General features: G+C 45.8%; 1 protein-coding gene across 1 annotated transcript in view; it reads left to right on the top strand.

Annotated features, from left to right (window-relative positions):
- The first annotated feature begins 6,931 nt into the window (after positions 1 to 6,931).
- The window catches only part of LOC309551393 (lysosomal amino acid transporter 1 homolog), a 44,658-nt gene continuing 34,378 nt past the window's right edge, over positions 6,932 to 17,211 (top strand). Inside the window, exon 1 of the mRNA XM_082251967.1 lies at positions 6,932 to 7,323. Coding sequence (XP_082108093.1) covers positions 7,124 to 7,323 — 200 coding nt within the window. The 5' untranslated portion in view covers positions 6,932 to 7,123. The remainder of the gene's footprint in view (positions 7,324 to 17,211) is intronic.

Genomic DNA, 17,211 nt, shown 5'->3' on the forward strand with positions numbered 1-17,211 from the left:
CCGTTTGCAGCTATAACAGCCTGCAAGCAGGAGCCGAGCTGGGCCTGGTGGCGCTCACTGCGTGATGTCACCGCGACTCAGAGGCAAAGGCGGAAGTCTCAAACCCAGGACCATAAACCAGCCTGGAACACATGAAGGAGACGTTCAGCCATAGTTCCCTAAGTGGACCCAGCAGTCAATACCGATCATCATCGAATTACACTGGTATGGTACAGCAACAGTTTTTATTGGCTTTATTGTCTCCAATTGTATTTTAACCCTTACATATTTCAATAAATGGTGTCTTATATCCATCAGCTTGTTCATCAGCATTTTGACAACACCAATATCCGGACAGTGCTGTTCTCTTCTTTTGGTTGTTTGTTGGCTGATTATCAGTACTCAATTTGACAACAGCACCGATTTGGTTTGGAATTTCTTACAGTATAGGGGCCGCAGTGTCAGCGCTGGAACTTTTGTTGCAACTTTCTCATAAAAACAAAACATTAACAGGTTCCTCCATCCACACAATTGACCTGGATGGAGGAATCCCCAAACTCCCCCAGACATTGTATTCTGCCTGCTTGTCTGATTGGCCTATTATAGGCTTACCTGTAGGTACAATAACAAAAAAGGACTTTACTTCCTCTTTAAGGGTTCCTTTCACTGGAACTAAGGGGCCAAGCCCAACCCCTGAAAAACAACCCCCCAGCATAATCCTCCCTCCACCAAATGATTTGGACCAGTGCACAAACCAAGGTCCATAAAGACATGGATGAGTGAGTTTGGGGTGGAGGAACTTGACTGGCCTGAACAGAGTACTGACCTCAACCCAATAGAACGCCTTTTCGGATGAATTAGGGTGGAGACTGCGAAGCCAGGCCTTCTCGTCCAACATCAGTGCCTGACCTCACAAATGCGCTTCTGGAAGAATAGTCAAACATTTCCATAGACACTCTCCTAAACCTTGTGGACAGCCTTCCCAGAAGAGTTGAAGCTGTTATAGCTACAAAGGGTGGACCAATTCAATATTGAACTCCATGGACTAAGACCAGTATGCCATTCAAGTTAATCTGCGTGTGAAGGCAGGTGTCCCAATACTTTTGACAATATAGTGTATTCTGCAAAGAAGAATGGGAAAAATGCCACTCTCTAGATGTGCAAAGCTGGTAGGGACATCCCCAAAAAGACTTGGAGCTGTAATTGCAGCGAAAGGTGGTTCTACAATGGGGGCTGAATACAAATGCACGCTACACTTTTCACATATTTATTTGTAAAAAAAAAAAAACTTTGAAAACCATTTATCATTTTCCTTTCACTCCACAATGTTGTGCCACCTTGTGTTGGTTTATCACAAAAAAATCCCATTAAAATACATTTATGTTTTTGGCTGTAATATAACAAAATGCGGAACATTTCAAAGGGTATGAATACTTTTTCAAGGCCTTGTACATCCCCTCCAGGCACAGCAAGCTCTCCTTTGTGACAGAGATATTTTTAGATCAAAGAAGACTTCTGTTATGTGAGCGCCCAGCCCTGTGTCCTCCTATGTATATGTACATGTACAGTGTATACAGGATCCACAGCCAGCTCTCCTCTGTGACAGCGATAAAAGAAGATTTCATGCTATGTGAGCATCCAGCCCTGTGTCCACCTATGTACAGTATCTCACAAAAGTGAGTACACCCCCCACATTTTTGTTAATATTTTATTATATCTTTTCATGTGACAACACTGAAGAAATTATACTTGGTACAATGTAAAGTAGTGAGTGTACAGCTTCTATATGCCTGGGTTCCCACTGGGGCTACATGTCAGGCGACTTAGCCGCCTGACGTGTAACACTCTATTCAGTGCAATGGAACCGTTCTAATCGGAGCAATCCAAGTTGCTCCAACTTAGAAAAAGGTTCCTGCACTACTTTGGGGGTGACTTGCATTGACTTCTATTAGAGAAGTCATTTGCAAGCCACGATGAAGTCCCGCTGCATGGGCGGCTTCAGAGTCAGGCGACATTGAAGCCGCCCCCAGTGTGAACCGAGCCTTACAGTGTGAATTTGCTGTCCCCTTAAAATAACTCAACACGCAGCCATCACTGTCTAAACTGCTGAAAACAAAAGTGAGTACACCGCTAAGTGAAAATGTCCAAATTGGGCCCAATTAGCCATTTTCCCTTCCCAATGTCATGTGACTCGTTGGTGTTACAAGGTCTCAGGTGTGAATGGGGAGCAGGAGTGTTGAATTTGATGTTATCGCTCTCACTCTCTCATACTGGCCACTGCTGGAAGTTCAACATGGCACCTCATGGCAAAGAACTCTCTGAGGAATTGAAAAAAAAAAGAATTGTTTGTCTACATAAAGATGGCCTAGTCTATAAGAAGATTACCAAAACCCTGAAACAGCTGCAGCGCGGTAGCCAAGACCATACAGTAATTTAACAGGACAGGATCCACTCAGAACAGGCCTCCCATGGTTGACCAAGGAAAGTTAAGTGCATGTGCTCAGCGTCATATCCAGAGGTTGTCTTTGGGAAATAGATGTATGAGTGCAGCCAGCATTGCTGCAGAGGTTGAAGGGGTGGGGGGTCAGCCTGTCAGTGCTCAGACCATACGCCACACACTGCATCAAATTGGTCTGCATGGCTGTCGTCCCAGAAGAAAGCCTCTTCTAAAGATGATGCACAAGAAACCCTGCAAACTGTTTGCTGAAAACAAACAGACTAAGGACATGGATTACTGAAACCATGTCCTGTGGTCTGATGAGACCAAGACACATTTATCTGGTTCAGATGGTGTTGAGTAGGGCTGAACGATATTGGATGTTCACATGAAGCGGCACGTGAGTAGCAGCATAGCGAACCAATACAGTGGCGGCTGGTGCGTGGGGCGCAGGGGCGCCGCCCCCCCTATCCATGCGTCCCGCGCCCCACATGTAGCATGGAGTTTAATGGGGTTTTTTTTTCTGAATCACCTGATAAGAGCCAGAGGCTCTAATAGGCTTCAGAAAAGGGTGGACCCGGGGAGCAGAGCACTGCGCCCTAGCCCACCTATTTGTGTGACAATAGCGAATGAAAATTCACTATTGTCACAAGGATCCTCCTCCTGGCCAATCAGGATGCGGGTCCGAGACCCGCTTCCCGATTGGACGAAAGGCGAACCCATGCCATTGGCCGAGGAGGAGGCGGGAGGACTCGAGCAGACGCGGGGGACTGAGGAGAAGCCGCCGCTTCAGGTAAGTGCACTGGTCTGCACGGCATGCTGGTCTCTCTGCATTGAAAGGGGGCACGTTGGTCACTCTGCATTGAAAGGGGGCACACTGGTTACTCTGCATTGAAAGGGGGCACGCTGGTCACTCTGCATTGAAAGGGGCACGCTGGTCACTCTGAATTGAAAGGGGGCACGCTGGTCACTCTGCATTGAAAGGGGACATGCTGGTCACTCTGCATTGAAGGGGGCATGCTGGTCTCTCTGCATTGAAAGGGGGCACGCTGTGGTCACTCTGCATTGAAAGGGGAAACGCTGTGGTCACTCTGCATTGAAAGGGGAAATGCTGTGGTCACTCTGCATTGAAAGGGGGCACGCTGTGGTCACTCTGCATTGAAAGGGGGCATGCTGGTCACTCTGCATTGAAAGGGGGCACGCTGGTCACTCTGCATTGAAAGGGGGCACGCTGGTCACTCTGCATTGAAAGGGGGCACGCTGTGGTCACTCTGCATTGAAGGGGGCACGGTGTGGTCACTCTGCATTGAAAGGGGGAACACTGGTCACTCTGCATTGAAAGGGGGCACGGCACGCTGGTCACTCTGCATTGAAAGGGGGCACACTGGTCACTCTGCATTGAAGGGGGCACACTGGTCACACTGCATTGAAAGGGGGCACGATGGTCACTCTGCATTGAAGGGGGCATGGCACGCTGGTCACTCTGCATTGAAGGGGGCATGATGGTCTCTCTGCATTGAAGGGGGCACACTGGTCACTCTGCATTGAAAGGGGGAAAGCTGGTCACTCTTCATTGAAAGGGGGCACGCTGGTCACTCTTCATTGAAAGGGGGCACAGTGGTCACTCTGCATTAAAAGGGGGCACGCTGGTCACTCTGCATTAAAAGGGGGCACTCTGTGGTCACTCTGCATTGAAGAGGGCATGGTGTGGTCACTCTGCATTGAAAGGGGGCACGCTGGTCTCTCTGCATTGAAAGGGGCACGGCACGCTGGTCACTCTGCATTGAAGGGGGCACGCTGGTCACTATGCATTGAAAGGGGGCACGCTGGTCACTCTGCATTGAAGGGGCATGGCACGCTGGTCACTCTGCATTGAAGGGGCATGGCACGCTGGTCACTCTGCATTGAAAGGGGGCACAATGGTCACTCTGCATTGAAGGGAGCACGGCACGCTGGTCATTCTGCATTGAAGGGGGCACGATGGTCTCTCTGCATTGAAGGGGGCACGATGGTCTCTCTGCATTGAAGGGGGCAGGCTGGTCATTCTGCATTGAAAGGGGGAACACTGGTCACTCTGCATTGAAAGGGGGCACGCTGGTCACTCTGCATTAAAATGGGGCAGGCTGGTCACTCTGCATTGAAAGGGGGCACAATGGTCACTCTGCATTGAAGGGGGCACACTATACATTGATTACTGAAGACCCCTTTCACACTTTTGTGACCTCAAAGTCACGCAATTTTTTTTACAGCGTTTTTTGCCGCAAAGCAATGCCTATTACATATTTCTGTTTGCGCCCCCCCCCACCAAAAAAAAATTTGAGCACCAGCCGCCACTGCCAATCACGCGTGCCTGCACACGTGATTGGTTCACTGTGCTGCTGCTCATGACGTGATTGGTTTGTTGTGCCGCTGCTCACGGCGCTCACCGCTCAGTCACAGCCAACATTCACAACATTCATCACTACTAAAAATGCGCGACAAAGAGGATCCGCCGTAAAAAAAACTATCGCAATATATATTGTTGGGAAAAAAAATATTGCATTGTGATTTTTTTTCAATATCGTGCAGCCCTAGTGTTGAGTGTGTGTGGCGGCAACTAGGTGAAGAGTACAAAGACAAGTGTGTCTTGCCAACAGTCAAGCATGGTGGTGGAAGTGTCATGGTCTGGGGCTGCATGAGTGCTGCTGGCACTGGGGAGCTACAGTTCATTGAGGGAACCATGAATGCCAACATGTACTGTGATATACTGAAGCAGAGCATTATCCCCTCCCTTTGGAGACTGGGCTGTAGGGCAGTATTCCAACATGATAACGACCCCAAACACCTCCAAGACGACCACTGCCTTGCTAAAGAAGCTGAGGGTAAAATTGATGGACTGGCCAAGCATGTCTCCAGACCTAAACCCTATTGAGCATCTGTGGGGCATCCTCAAATGGAAGGTGGAGGAGCGCAAGGTCTCTAACATCCACCAGCTCCGTGATGTCGTCATGGAGGAGTGAAAGAGGACTCCAGTGGCAACCTGTGACGCTCTGGTGAACTCCATGCCCATGAGGGTTAAGGCAGTGCTGGAAAATAATGGTGGCCACACAAAAAATTGACACTTTGGGCCCAATTTGGACATTTGCACTTAGAGGTGTACTCACTTTTGTTGCCAGCGGTTTAGACATTAACCACTTAACGACCGCCCAACGACTATTTACGTCGGCCGTTTAAACCGAAATACTGGTGTTATGGCAGCAGATAGCTGCCATAACCCTGGTATTTTTTTAAACGGCGGGCGGTTGGCTTTCCGATAAGGGTGACCCCAGCGGATTCGCAACGGGATCACCCTTCCGGGGTGGCGGAAGAGGTGCCCCCCCTCCCGCCGTGTCCCGGTAATTTTCCCCGCCGGAAGCGGATCCTCACAGACAGGATGTTGAGTGAGGGCAAGCGTGCCCTCACTCGACTCTAAGGTCTTGGAGGACCGGAGCGAACGGCAAACGTCGTTGCCTAGCAACCGGTTTAAAGGTCCCCTATTTTTTTCATCTTTTAGTGTACTTGTGAGATCTGAGGACTTTTTGACCCCCAGATCTCACAAAAAAGAGGTCCTGTCATGCCTATTTCTATTACAAGTAATGTTTACATTCCTTGTAATAGGAATAAAAATGATCACATTTTTTTTTTTAAAAACGGTGTAAAAATAAAAAATAATAAATAAAATAAATAGTAAAAAAAAAAATGAAAGCACCCTGTCCCCGTTAGCTCGCGCGCAGAAGCGAACGCATATGTAAACGGTGTTCAAACCACACATGTGAGGTATCGCCGCGATCGTTAGAGCGGGAGAAATAATTTGAGCCCTAGATTCCCTCTGTAACGCTAAGATGGCAAGCTGTAAACATTTTTAAAGTGTCGCCTATAGGGATTTTTAAGTACCAAAATTTGTCGCCATTCCGTGAGCGTGCGCAATTTTGAAGCATGACATGTTGGGTATCTATTTACACGGCGTAACATTATCTTTCACATTATGGAAAAAAATTGGGCTAACTTTACTGGTTTCTTATTTTTAAATTCAAAAAAGTTAATTTTTTCCAAAAAAAATTGCTTTTGGAAGACCGCTGCGCAAATACGGTGTGATAAAAAATATTGCAATAATATCCGTTTAATTCTCTAGGGTCTCTGAAAAAAATATATATATAATGTTTGGGGGTTCTAAGTAGGTTTTTAGCAAAAAAAAAATTATTTTAACTTGTAAACACTGAGTGTTAATGGCTTAATGGTTAATGGCTGTGTGTTGTTATTTTGAGGAGACAGCAAATTTACACTGTCTGTACACTCACTACTTTACATTGTAGCCAAGTGTCATTTCTTCAGTGTTGTCACATGAAAAGATATAAAATATTTACAAAAATGTGAGGGGTGTACTGACTTTTGTGAGATACTATATATATATGTAGTGTATACAGGATGCACATCAGACAGCTCTCTGTCCTCGTGACTACTCTGTGCTGACGTACACAGGGACACGCTGCTTGGAGCGGGGAACGAACTCGGGGGCGGGGATTTCTCCGGCTTCATCCAATGAGAGGATGATCATCCGGTCTCCAGGTGTCGCTCAGGGAGACGGTGCAGGGTGGTAGAGCGGTGCGCCCGCTGAATGTGGGGCCCTGTGTCCCTGAGCGGGAGAGCGGCGGCCCTGCAGTCCGAGGACAAGGAGGTGGTGGTGGTGTGATGGCGGACGGGGGGCCCCAATGGCTTCCTGTGCTCGGTGGGGTGAACGTGTCCCGGGCTGAGGCGAAGCGGCTGCTGTGCCCTTACGGCAGCGGTTGGATCTGGCGGCTGCTGGAGCAGTGTGTGGAGAACAGCTGGGAGTACTGGAGTGTCATCATCGGACTGGTGTCCATCGTCTGCTTCCTCTTCGCTGCATTACCGTAATTATCCCGCATTACCGTAATTATCCTGTGTGTCTGCCTGGGAGAGTCCTCTGTGTACATGATGGGGGGGGGGAACTACAACTACCAGCAGAGGGAGACGCTCAGAAATGACCCCTGTTTTCTCTGCTTGTCACTGCAGTTCTCCCAGTTGTTTTTATAGCATAGGACGCCTGACAGGTTATTTTTTGCACTCTGTGTACTTTTTGGGGAAATGATCTTGTTTCAGAATCTAAGGTGTGTACAGACTATAAGAAAAACAGGAGAACAATTCTGTACAAGGCATGAAACATTCTGAAGGGCAATCCAAATTTATTTGTGGTACATAAACAGAACTACCAATTTTCCTTTAACTGCTTGCTGACCACCCCATAACAGTTTAACTGCTACAGGGCGGCAGCTGTGCGCCGGATCACGTGTATATACATGATCCAGCTAGGGCGTGTGCATGGGCCGGCGGCGGCTCGCACCCGATGTGATCACACATGGACTTGATGTTGCCCGTCACCCACCAGTATACAGGCAGAACGGAGATCTGTCTTTGTAAACAAGGTACATCACCGGTCTGTCAGTAGGGAAGGCATTGATCCTGTGTTCCTGCAAAGCAGAGACCTCGTGTTTTATCAGATTACCGCTACCCATCAGATTGTGTAACGGAAGTGACGTCCTGAGCAAAAAATACTTAACTGCGCATGCGCTATGGATTCCAAGGCGTTATGCGTTCTAAACACTTCACGATCTGACAGTTTGCGATAATCTGTTTGACATTTTAGCAGTACAGTGAGCATGTATAAATAAATATAGTATATTGATGTCTGTGATGCTGTTTAATTTTGAAAGCGTAACAGCCCATTCAGACTGGCGCGATCTGACTTCGAGGGGCGACCTGTGAAGTGCACCGCGACTTCGGCGCGACTTGCAGGGACTTCACATAATGGAAGTCTATGCAAGTTGCTCCCAGGTCGCCCCAAAGTAGTACAGGACCCTTTTTCAAAGTCGGAGCGACTTGTGTCGCTCCTTTTAGAACGGGTCCTGTACTATTCAATTGCAAGCGACCGACCGCGACTTTGACAAGTCGCGCTAGTCTGAATGGACTCTAAAGGTTTAGCGCTGAGCAGTGCGGGGTGTACCAACATGGCCACCGCCAACTTCCTACTGCTGCCATCCAGCTTCTTTCAAAATGTAACATCAAAACAGCATCACAGATGTCAATACACTATACTTATTTATATACGTTCACTTTATTGCTAAAATTACTCTGAAATTCAAGATGTAGCTGTGTGTATAGTAAGATGTCCACACGGGTGTTCTATCACATTTCTGCTACTCATCAGATCATGAAGTGTTTGGAACGCATAGCGCCGTGGAATGCATAGCGCATGCGCAGTAAGTATTTTTTGGTCAGAACATCCCTTCCGATCTGACAGGTAGGGGTAATCTGATAGAACATCGGATCTTTGCCTTACCTTAGTTAAAGCACTTCCCTAAGTACACAAAATCACTAGCTAGGCATGCAGTTAACTCTTTGATCGACCCTGATTTTGACCACTTCCTACCCAGTGTCATTAGTACAGTGACAGTGCACACTGCATATTCTTGATCACTGTAATAATGTTGCTGGTCTCCAAAAAGTGTCAGTGTTCAAATTGTCCGCCACAATATCTCAGTCCCACTATAAGGCACTGATCGCCACCATTACTATAATAAATAAATAACCTACAGTTTGTAGACACTATGGCTTTTGCGCAAACCAATCAATATAGGCTTATTGGGATTTTTTTTTCCAAAAATATGTAGCCGAATACCTATTGGTCTAAACTGATAAAGAAATTTAGATTTTTTTTTTTTTTCCAATTCATTTTTATAGGATATGTTTTTATAGCAGAATATAAAAAAAGATATATATATATTAGTGATGCACTGAAATTTTGGTCGAAAATGGGCTTATTCCATTTCGGCCGAAAATGGGTTAAATATGCCGATACTAAAGATGGCCGCCGCGGGCGCAGCGCAGGTTTAAAAAACCTGCCTCTGGCCGGCGGCCCGCCTCCTGGTGATGTCACTACTACTGCGATCCGTGCATGAATGAACTAACACACCGGGCGGGCGATCGGCCTTTAATAGCTATTACTATGTGATCGCTTCACTTCCCTGTCAGCGGAGATACATGCCTGCCTACACTGCTGAGATCTAACATCTGATAGCAGTCACTGAGAGTCTCCAGTACAAGCTAAGTGAACTGTCTGCCAGGTGCTGGGGGAATTCTCCCCTGTCAAAGTACATCAGAAAAGTGCGTTTCAAAAAACCTGCCTCTGGCCGGCGGCCCGCCTCCCGGTGAGGTCACTACTACTACGATCTGTGCATGAATGAACTAACACACCGGGCGGGCTGGCGATTGGCCGCTAATAGCTATAAGTATGTGAGCGCCTCACTTCCCTGTCATGCATGTATCTCCGCTGACAGGGAAGTGAAGGGCTCACATAGTTATAACTATTAGCGGCCTGCATTTTCGGTTTCAGCCCAGAATTTTCATTTCGCTGCATCCCTAATAAATAAATAAATAAATAAATAAATAAATATATAATTATATATATATATATATATATATATATATATATATATATATATATATATATATATATATATATAATTATATATAAATAAATATATATATATAAAAATCTTTTTTTTTTTTTTTTTTTTTTTTTGTTCATTAACAAAATGCAGAGGTGATTGAATACATTTTATCTAGGTACAGTGTCACATGACTGCTTAATTGTCAGTTAAAGTAACGCAGTGCCCTATCACAAAAAATGGCCTGTTCAGGAAGTGGGGTCAGTCTTCCAGTGGTTAATGTGTACTGTTTTGGTACAAGAAACATTGCATACGAAAGATGAAGCCCGATCAGAAACCTAAAAAAAAAAAATCCTTTGTCTTATTAGAATTTTCGTTCGGTTAGTACCATCCTTGGTTTTGACCTGCTGTGAAACATCGAGGGAAAACAGGACAATTGTTCACCTAATTTTCTTATAGTATGTATAGAGGAAATCTCTCAAAGTGATGGGAATGCTCCTGTTAAGGTGACCCCCCACACTATACAATCTGTATAATTTCCTTTAGGGCTGTTTCAAACAGAGCTGCTCAGTTCCATTCAGCAGGTGATCAGTGAAGAGATTCCTGCTGAATCGGGGTTCAACAGAACAGATGTTTAGTTTGTGTCCACGTTTACACAGTTTCACACATGTGAAAATGCAGGCGTTTTGTCAATGCATGGGAGTGTCATTAAGAATTAATTGCTCAGGGTACAGGACACCTTTCCTAAGAAAAGTTCATATTCCCATCGCACACGGGCCGATCCGGTGAAGAGATCCACGGGCCGATCCGGTTTTGCTCTTTACATAGCATGTGAGGGAGCAGAGAACAGCTGTCAAAGAAAAAAAAAGTCTCCTGCAAATGCCTTTCAACTCTCCCAGTTAAAGAGGAAGTAAACCCTCCTCTGACACTTTTTTACCTATAGGTAAACCTATGATAAGGCTTACCTATAGGTACTGTAAATATCTCCTAAACATGTACCGTTTAGGAGATATTTACCTTACATGCAGCCAGTGACGTCACTGGCGCATGCGCTCTGAAGGAACGGCCGCTGGTGCCGTTTCTTCAGAGCCCCGTGCCGTGACCGTTGGCTCCCACGCGCGTGCACGGGAGTGACGTCACCGCGGCTCCGGCCAATCAGATGGCCGGAAGACGAGCGACTGGACATGTCCCCCGTCATACAGGTGAGCGGGCGGCACGGCGGGGGCTCGTTCTTAGGTAAGTATGTCATAATGCGATGCATACTAGCTCGTTATGGGTTTCTCTTTCAGGTTGCAGCAAAAAAAAAAAAAAAGTTTTGAGGGTTTACAACCTCTTTAAGTAACCACAATGATTACAATGTATCTTTTCGTTCTGTCTGCTGGAGTAGGGAAGTTTAACCTCTTAAAGACTAAACCCATGATATTTTAAACTTTGAATGCAAAATTGTTATAAGGTATCTGCCGATACCGATCCGGAAGTATTTTTTTGCTATAAGCTCACAAAACAGTACTTCCGGATCGGAATCGGGATCGGCGATTTCACAAAGCAAAAAATCGGCATTGAGACCAAAAAAGTCGGATCGGTGCATCCCTAAGGGCTCTTTCACACGGTCCGCCTCCGTAGGCGGATCCGTGTTGCTCAGCAGGGATCGATCCGCGATCCCCGCTGAGCCGGCGGATGACAGCTCCGTCTCCGCTTGCAGAGGGGGATCGGATGAGAGCGGACCGCTTGTCCGCTCTCATCAGATCCGCTCCGCTCCGATTACTGAACGGATGGAAAAATAGGGTTTCCATCCGTCCAGATTTCACGCACAGGATCGGATGCGGGTGTCAGCGGAGGTGTCTCCGCTGACACCCGCTGCCCCATAGAGCTGCATGGAGGATCCGATCAGATCCACCTAAAAAACTGACAGGCGGATCTGATCGGATCGCCCGTGTGAAAGAGCCCTAATTGTTAGTGCTCAAATCAACATAAACACAAATATTCAAACTATAAAAATTCAACACCACTAGTGATGTGCAACAAACTAAAAATAATTGTTAAAAAAATAAAATGTCTATTAACAAATCCATTCCGTGCTAGAAGTGATATCTTGCGTATAATCGCTTATATGGTGATTCACCCAAGTTTAACGTGCCTATATCCACCACCTTCCAAAATGTCACACTCACCAAATGGCAGTGTAGTAAGAGCCTGGTCAATGAGTGGGTCTTTAGTCCCCTTTTTGGATCTTTCCTGCGGTCCCATGTTTTTGTTCCACCAGATTTTATGATCACTTCAACAAGCTCCCCTCTCATACACTCGCGCAATGGTGGCTATTTATCTGATTACATAACATCCAAATATTTAATCAAAAACCTATTAAAGGTTACACTCGCATGTACAAGTGCCCTTAGACTGGCACTAAGTCTATCCAGCAATCCGCTAAGCCTGTATGACCACCGCTCCATCCGATGAAGCTGGCATGCAATCCAAGCCTCTGTTTTAGTACAGGTCAGGAACTGGAAGTAGCGTCAGCATCACTCCATCAGCCTCAATACATTTCGCAATAATTGTGCATCATCAAGAAGCTTCCTGATTCCAATTATTTGGTGTGACATTTTGGAAGGTGGTGGTTATTGGCACGTTAAACCTGGGTGAATCACCATATTAGCAATTATATGCAAGGTATCTCTGCTGGCACGGAATCGATTTGTTAATGGACATTTTATTTTGATAACCCTATTAATTTTTGGTTTCTTACACATCACTAGTGGTGTTGGAATTTTATGGTTTGAATATTTGTTTGTGTTGATTTGAGCACTAATAATTTGCGTATTGGTTAGCTCAGCTACTTGTAGATTTATTTCGTTAAGACCCCGTTCACACTGGGGCGACCTGTCAGGCCACCTGGTCGCCTGACAAGTCGCTGTGGGTCGCCTGCCATAGAGCAGCACAGGACCCGTTCTAATAGGAGCGACACAAGTCGCTCCGACTTAGAAAAAGGGTCCTGAGCTTTTTTGGGGCGACCCGGAGCGACCTGCATTGACTTCAATGATATGAAGTCCGTGCCGGCCGCTCCGAGGTCGCGGTGCGAGCTGCGCACCGGGACTTCACAGGTCGCCCCGGCAAGTCGGGTCGCCCCAGTGTGAACGGGGTCTTATACTTTCACTTTTTAGTGAAGTCACTTTAGCTGCAGCAAACCACATATTTCTTGTATTTTCACTATTTGTTTTTTGCCAGTGACACACAAAAAATATATATTTTTTCCAGGCTGGTGATTTAAAGAAGCTCCGGACCCTTTTTCTAAGTCGGAGTGACTTGTGTCTCTCTTATTAGAACGGGTCCGCAGCTTCTCTATGGAAGGCGACCTGTCAGGCGACCAGGTCGCCCCAGTGTGAACGGGGGCTTAAGGGCTTGTTCACTCCTGAGGCTCTGCTGCTACCCCTCTGCAATGGAACAAATTCAGAGGGTGTTTGACAGACGGTGAGGAGGCAGCAGTTTGCCTACTTACTACCTGCTTTAACCCTCAAAATGCCAACCCATCATGCCATGACAGTGTCCATAGGATGCAGTTGTAGCTTTGCCCCACCCACTTGAATATGTCTCGTTCAGCAGCTGTGCTGTCTGGCGAATGCTACAGCTTGGGTATAGCCCTGAGGGGATGTCTTTGCTGTGGTGGGTGGGTAAGGGGGGGGCATAAAAGCATGGCTCAGCCCCCTGCTTTTTGTGTCCCCAAGTGAATGATCACTAAGGCTAGGTTCACACCTATGCAGGTTGCAGTTTATGCATTTTCCCTGTATGTTTATGTGGGGTTTTTTTTTAACATGTTTGCAAGCGTTTTTGGGAGGCGTATATTATGTGGAAGAAACCAGGAGAAACGCATACAAAAAAAAAAAAACGCTAGCACTGCGTTTTTTTTTTTTTTTTTTTTTTTTTTTTTGTGTTTCTGCTTCATTTACATTGAAGCCTAAGGAACCAAAAAATGCAATCTGCCGTTGGCAAAAAAGTTGCTGACCCTTTTTAAAACTGCACCAATTGAAAACGCACATATGTGAATGTGAGCCACAGGAAATCATATTAAATGGACTGTATTGTGTTAATGAAAAATGCACAAGTGTGAACCTAGCCTTGAAGTAGACCTTGCAGGAAGAATGTGTTTGATATTGTGAATTGTAAGAGTTTTAGGCCTCTTTCACATGGGGCAGACTCCATCGTGGTCAGCTCACAGATCTTCTGCTGATTGGAGCCGAGCAGACGGTAGACCCGTTCGTGTCCGTTCAGCTTCTGCAGTGCGGACATGGGACAGAGCCAGCTCTGCTGTATGGATGACCAGAAGTTAACAGACTCCACTGTCTGCTTATACCCGGCTATCGTAAGATCTACCTAAACAGAAGAGAATCCCCTTCCCTGAGGTAAATAGGTGTACAAGTTTGTTTACCTCCTCCTGTTCATAGGGATGAACGGACCTTTCGATCAGGACTGCCTGAAAAACTGACAGGCAGACCTGATTGGACCCACCGTGTGAAAGGGGCCGTTCTCCTACAATATCACTAACTTCTGGCTGGCCTTAAAGTGTATCTGTAAAAAAAAAAAAAAAGGGGGGGGGGGGTTTCCCCTTTACTGTAATAATGCTTTACCAGATAGGCCAAGGAAAATCTGCAACAGGTAAACACCACAATAAAAAGCTGACAAGATCTAGTATTCTCATAAGTAACGTAAAGCAGAACTTTTCCCATAACCACTTGATAAATAATGTTCTTTAGCAAGGAACATACATTCCACAATAATAATTATGCTACCAAAATAAATATTTGCTGTAAATTGCCTCCAGCATTGTTTCTGTTTCTTTTTGATGGAGGCTGCCATTTTTCTGAAGGCCAGAGCCCCTGAACAGCAGTAAATCATAAATTGGAACTAAACCCATCAATTTTTACAGTTTCAAAAAAAGTTACGTTCCTGGCATGCCAGGATTGCTAACTGTCACATTTGCCTGTGTCCTCAACCAAACCATTAAACCGGTGTCATAACTGATCACATGTGCATCACCATGGCAGATCAAACAGAAGCAGCTTCCCTGACTCTAAAGGATAGGCGGGTTTATTTCCACTTTAAGGCTTTCAGCAGATCAACCTCTACAAGCTCAGCAGTGCCTAAAATAAAGAGCAACTGAGCATGTGCAGAGCAGGGTGATACAGTGTCTTAACCACTTAAGGACCGGAAGGTTTTACCCCCCTTAATGACCAGACCATTTTTTGTGATACGGCACTGCGTTAATTTAACTGACAATTGCGCGTGTGATGCTGTACCCCAAAAAAATTAGAGCCCCACAAATAGAGCTTTCTTTTGGTGGTATTTGATCACACCTGCGTTTTTTTTTTTTTTTTTTTTTTTTTTTTTTTGCGCTATAAACAAAAAAAGAGCAACACTTCTCAGTGAAAAAAACTTTTTTTTTTTTTTTTACTTTTTGCTATAAAACATTCCCAATAATAAAAAAAAAATAAAAATGTTTCCATCATTTTAGGCCAATATGTATTGTGCTACATATTTTTGGTAACAAAAAAATCCCAATAAGTATATATCGATTGGTTTGCACAAAAGTTATCGCGTCTACAAACTAGAGGAAAGATTTATGTCATTTTTTATTATTATTTTTTTTTTTTTTTTGAGGGACTACGACTTTGCGGCGGACAGATCAGACACCTAAATTACATTTTATAGGGGACCAGTGACATTACTACAGTAATCCGTGCTAAAAATATGCATTGTTACTGTACTAATGACACTGGCAGGGAAGGGGTTAACACCAGGGCGATCAAAGGGTTAAATGTGTGCCGAGGGGGTGTGCCGAGGGGGTGCTTTCTATCTGTGTGGGGGATGGGCTAAACTCTGCCTCTGGATGCAGTGGTACTCTGTGCTATGGCTGCATACACACTGGAAAGTTTTCTACGGCCAGAACCTCCGGTTCAGTCTCGAATTGCATGTCACCTCTTGTATAAGCAGTTACATGTGAATAGTGTTGGTGCTGGCCATTGATTTTATATAGAGTATTCAACTGTCTGTGGCACTGCAGGCTTTTCACACAAAAAAGCAGGCTGCATGGAGGTGGTCTTTCTGCCGGCAGGAATCGCCGATCTTCAACGGCAACTGTCCCTGTAAAAAGGCCTTAAGACCGCATTCACACTGAAGCTGCACGACTCCTGCACGACTTCGGGGGCGACCTGTGAAGTCCCGTTCACCGCGACTTCGGCACGACTTGCACGGACTTCACATAATGGAAGTCAATGCAAGTCGCCTCCAGGTCACCCCAAATTGGTACAGGACCCTTTTTCTATGTCGGAGCGACTTGTGTCGCTCCTATAAGAACGGCTCCTGTACCAGTCAATGGACCGCGAGGGACCGCGACTTGTCAGGCTGACAAGTCGCCTGACAAGTTGCGGCAGTGTGAATGAAGCCTATGTTCACTGTTTTGTTCCACTATACATTTTGATGCAAAACATGTCGTGAGCTAAAACAGCAAGACACAAAATATCTCATGTGGCTAATTGATGTGACTTTTAGGCCTCTTGCACACTGCAGCTTAAAAATGCTCAGTACAGCGTTTTTTTTTTCTGAGCTAAAATAGAGCCCATTCATTCTTAATGTGCCTATGCACACAACCGCGTAAATGAGCGCCGCGTTTTCTTCAGTAAGAACAAAATAGAAAAATCTGCATTTTTGGTCAGTAATTTGCGCCTGATGCGTGCAAAAACGCGCGAATGCGCTCAAATGACCCAAAATGTCAATTGAATATCCAGAACGCTAGAATAAATTTGCGCGCAATTACGCGCATTTGCGCGAATTCGCGAAAATGCGTGCATTACAATTACGCCAGAAAACGTAGATGCTCTAACAGGAGTATCGTGTGTAAGGTGCCTAAAGAGGAAGTAAACCCTCTGCAAGTTGTACCTATAGGTAAGCCTTATCATAGGCTTACCTATAGGTACTGTAAATATCTCCTAAACATGAACCGTTTAGGAGCTATTTTTACTTTGCATGCAGCCAGTGACATCACTGGCGCATGCGCTCTGAAGGAACGGCAGCTCGTGCCGTTCCTTCAGAGCCCTGTGCCGTGACCGTCGGCTCCCGCGTGCATGTGCGGGAGTGACGTCATTGCGGCTTCAGACAATCTGATGGCCTGATGCCGCAAACCCGGAAGAAGGGCAACATAACATGTCATCCGTGAGACAGGTGAGCAGTCGGCACTTCAGGGCTTCGTTCTAAGGTAAGTATTTCATAATGAGCTAGTATGCGATGCATACTAGCTCATTGTGTGTTTGTCTTTCAGGTGTTCGT

The sequence above is a fragment of the Pelophylax lessonae genome, assembly GCF_965119305.1.
Source record: "Pelophylax lessonae genome assembly, chromosome: 3".
NCBI classification, from domain to species: domain Eukaryota; kingdom Metazoa; phylum Chordata; class Amphibia; order Anura; family Ranidae; genus Pelophylax; species Pelophylax lessonae.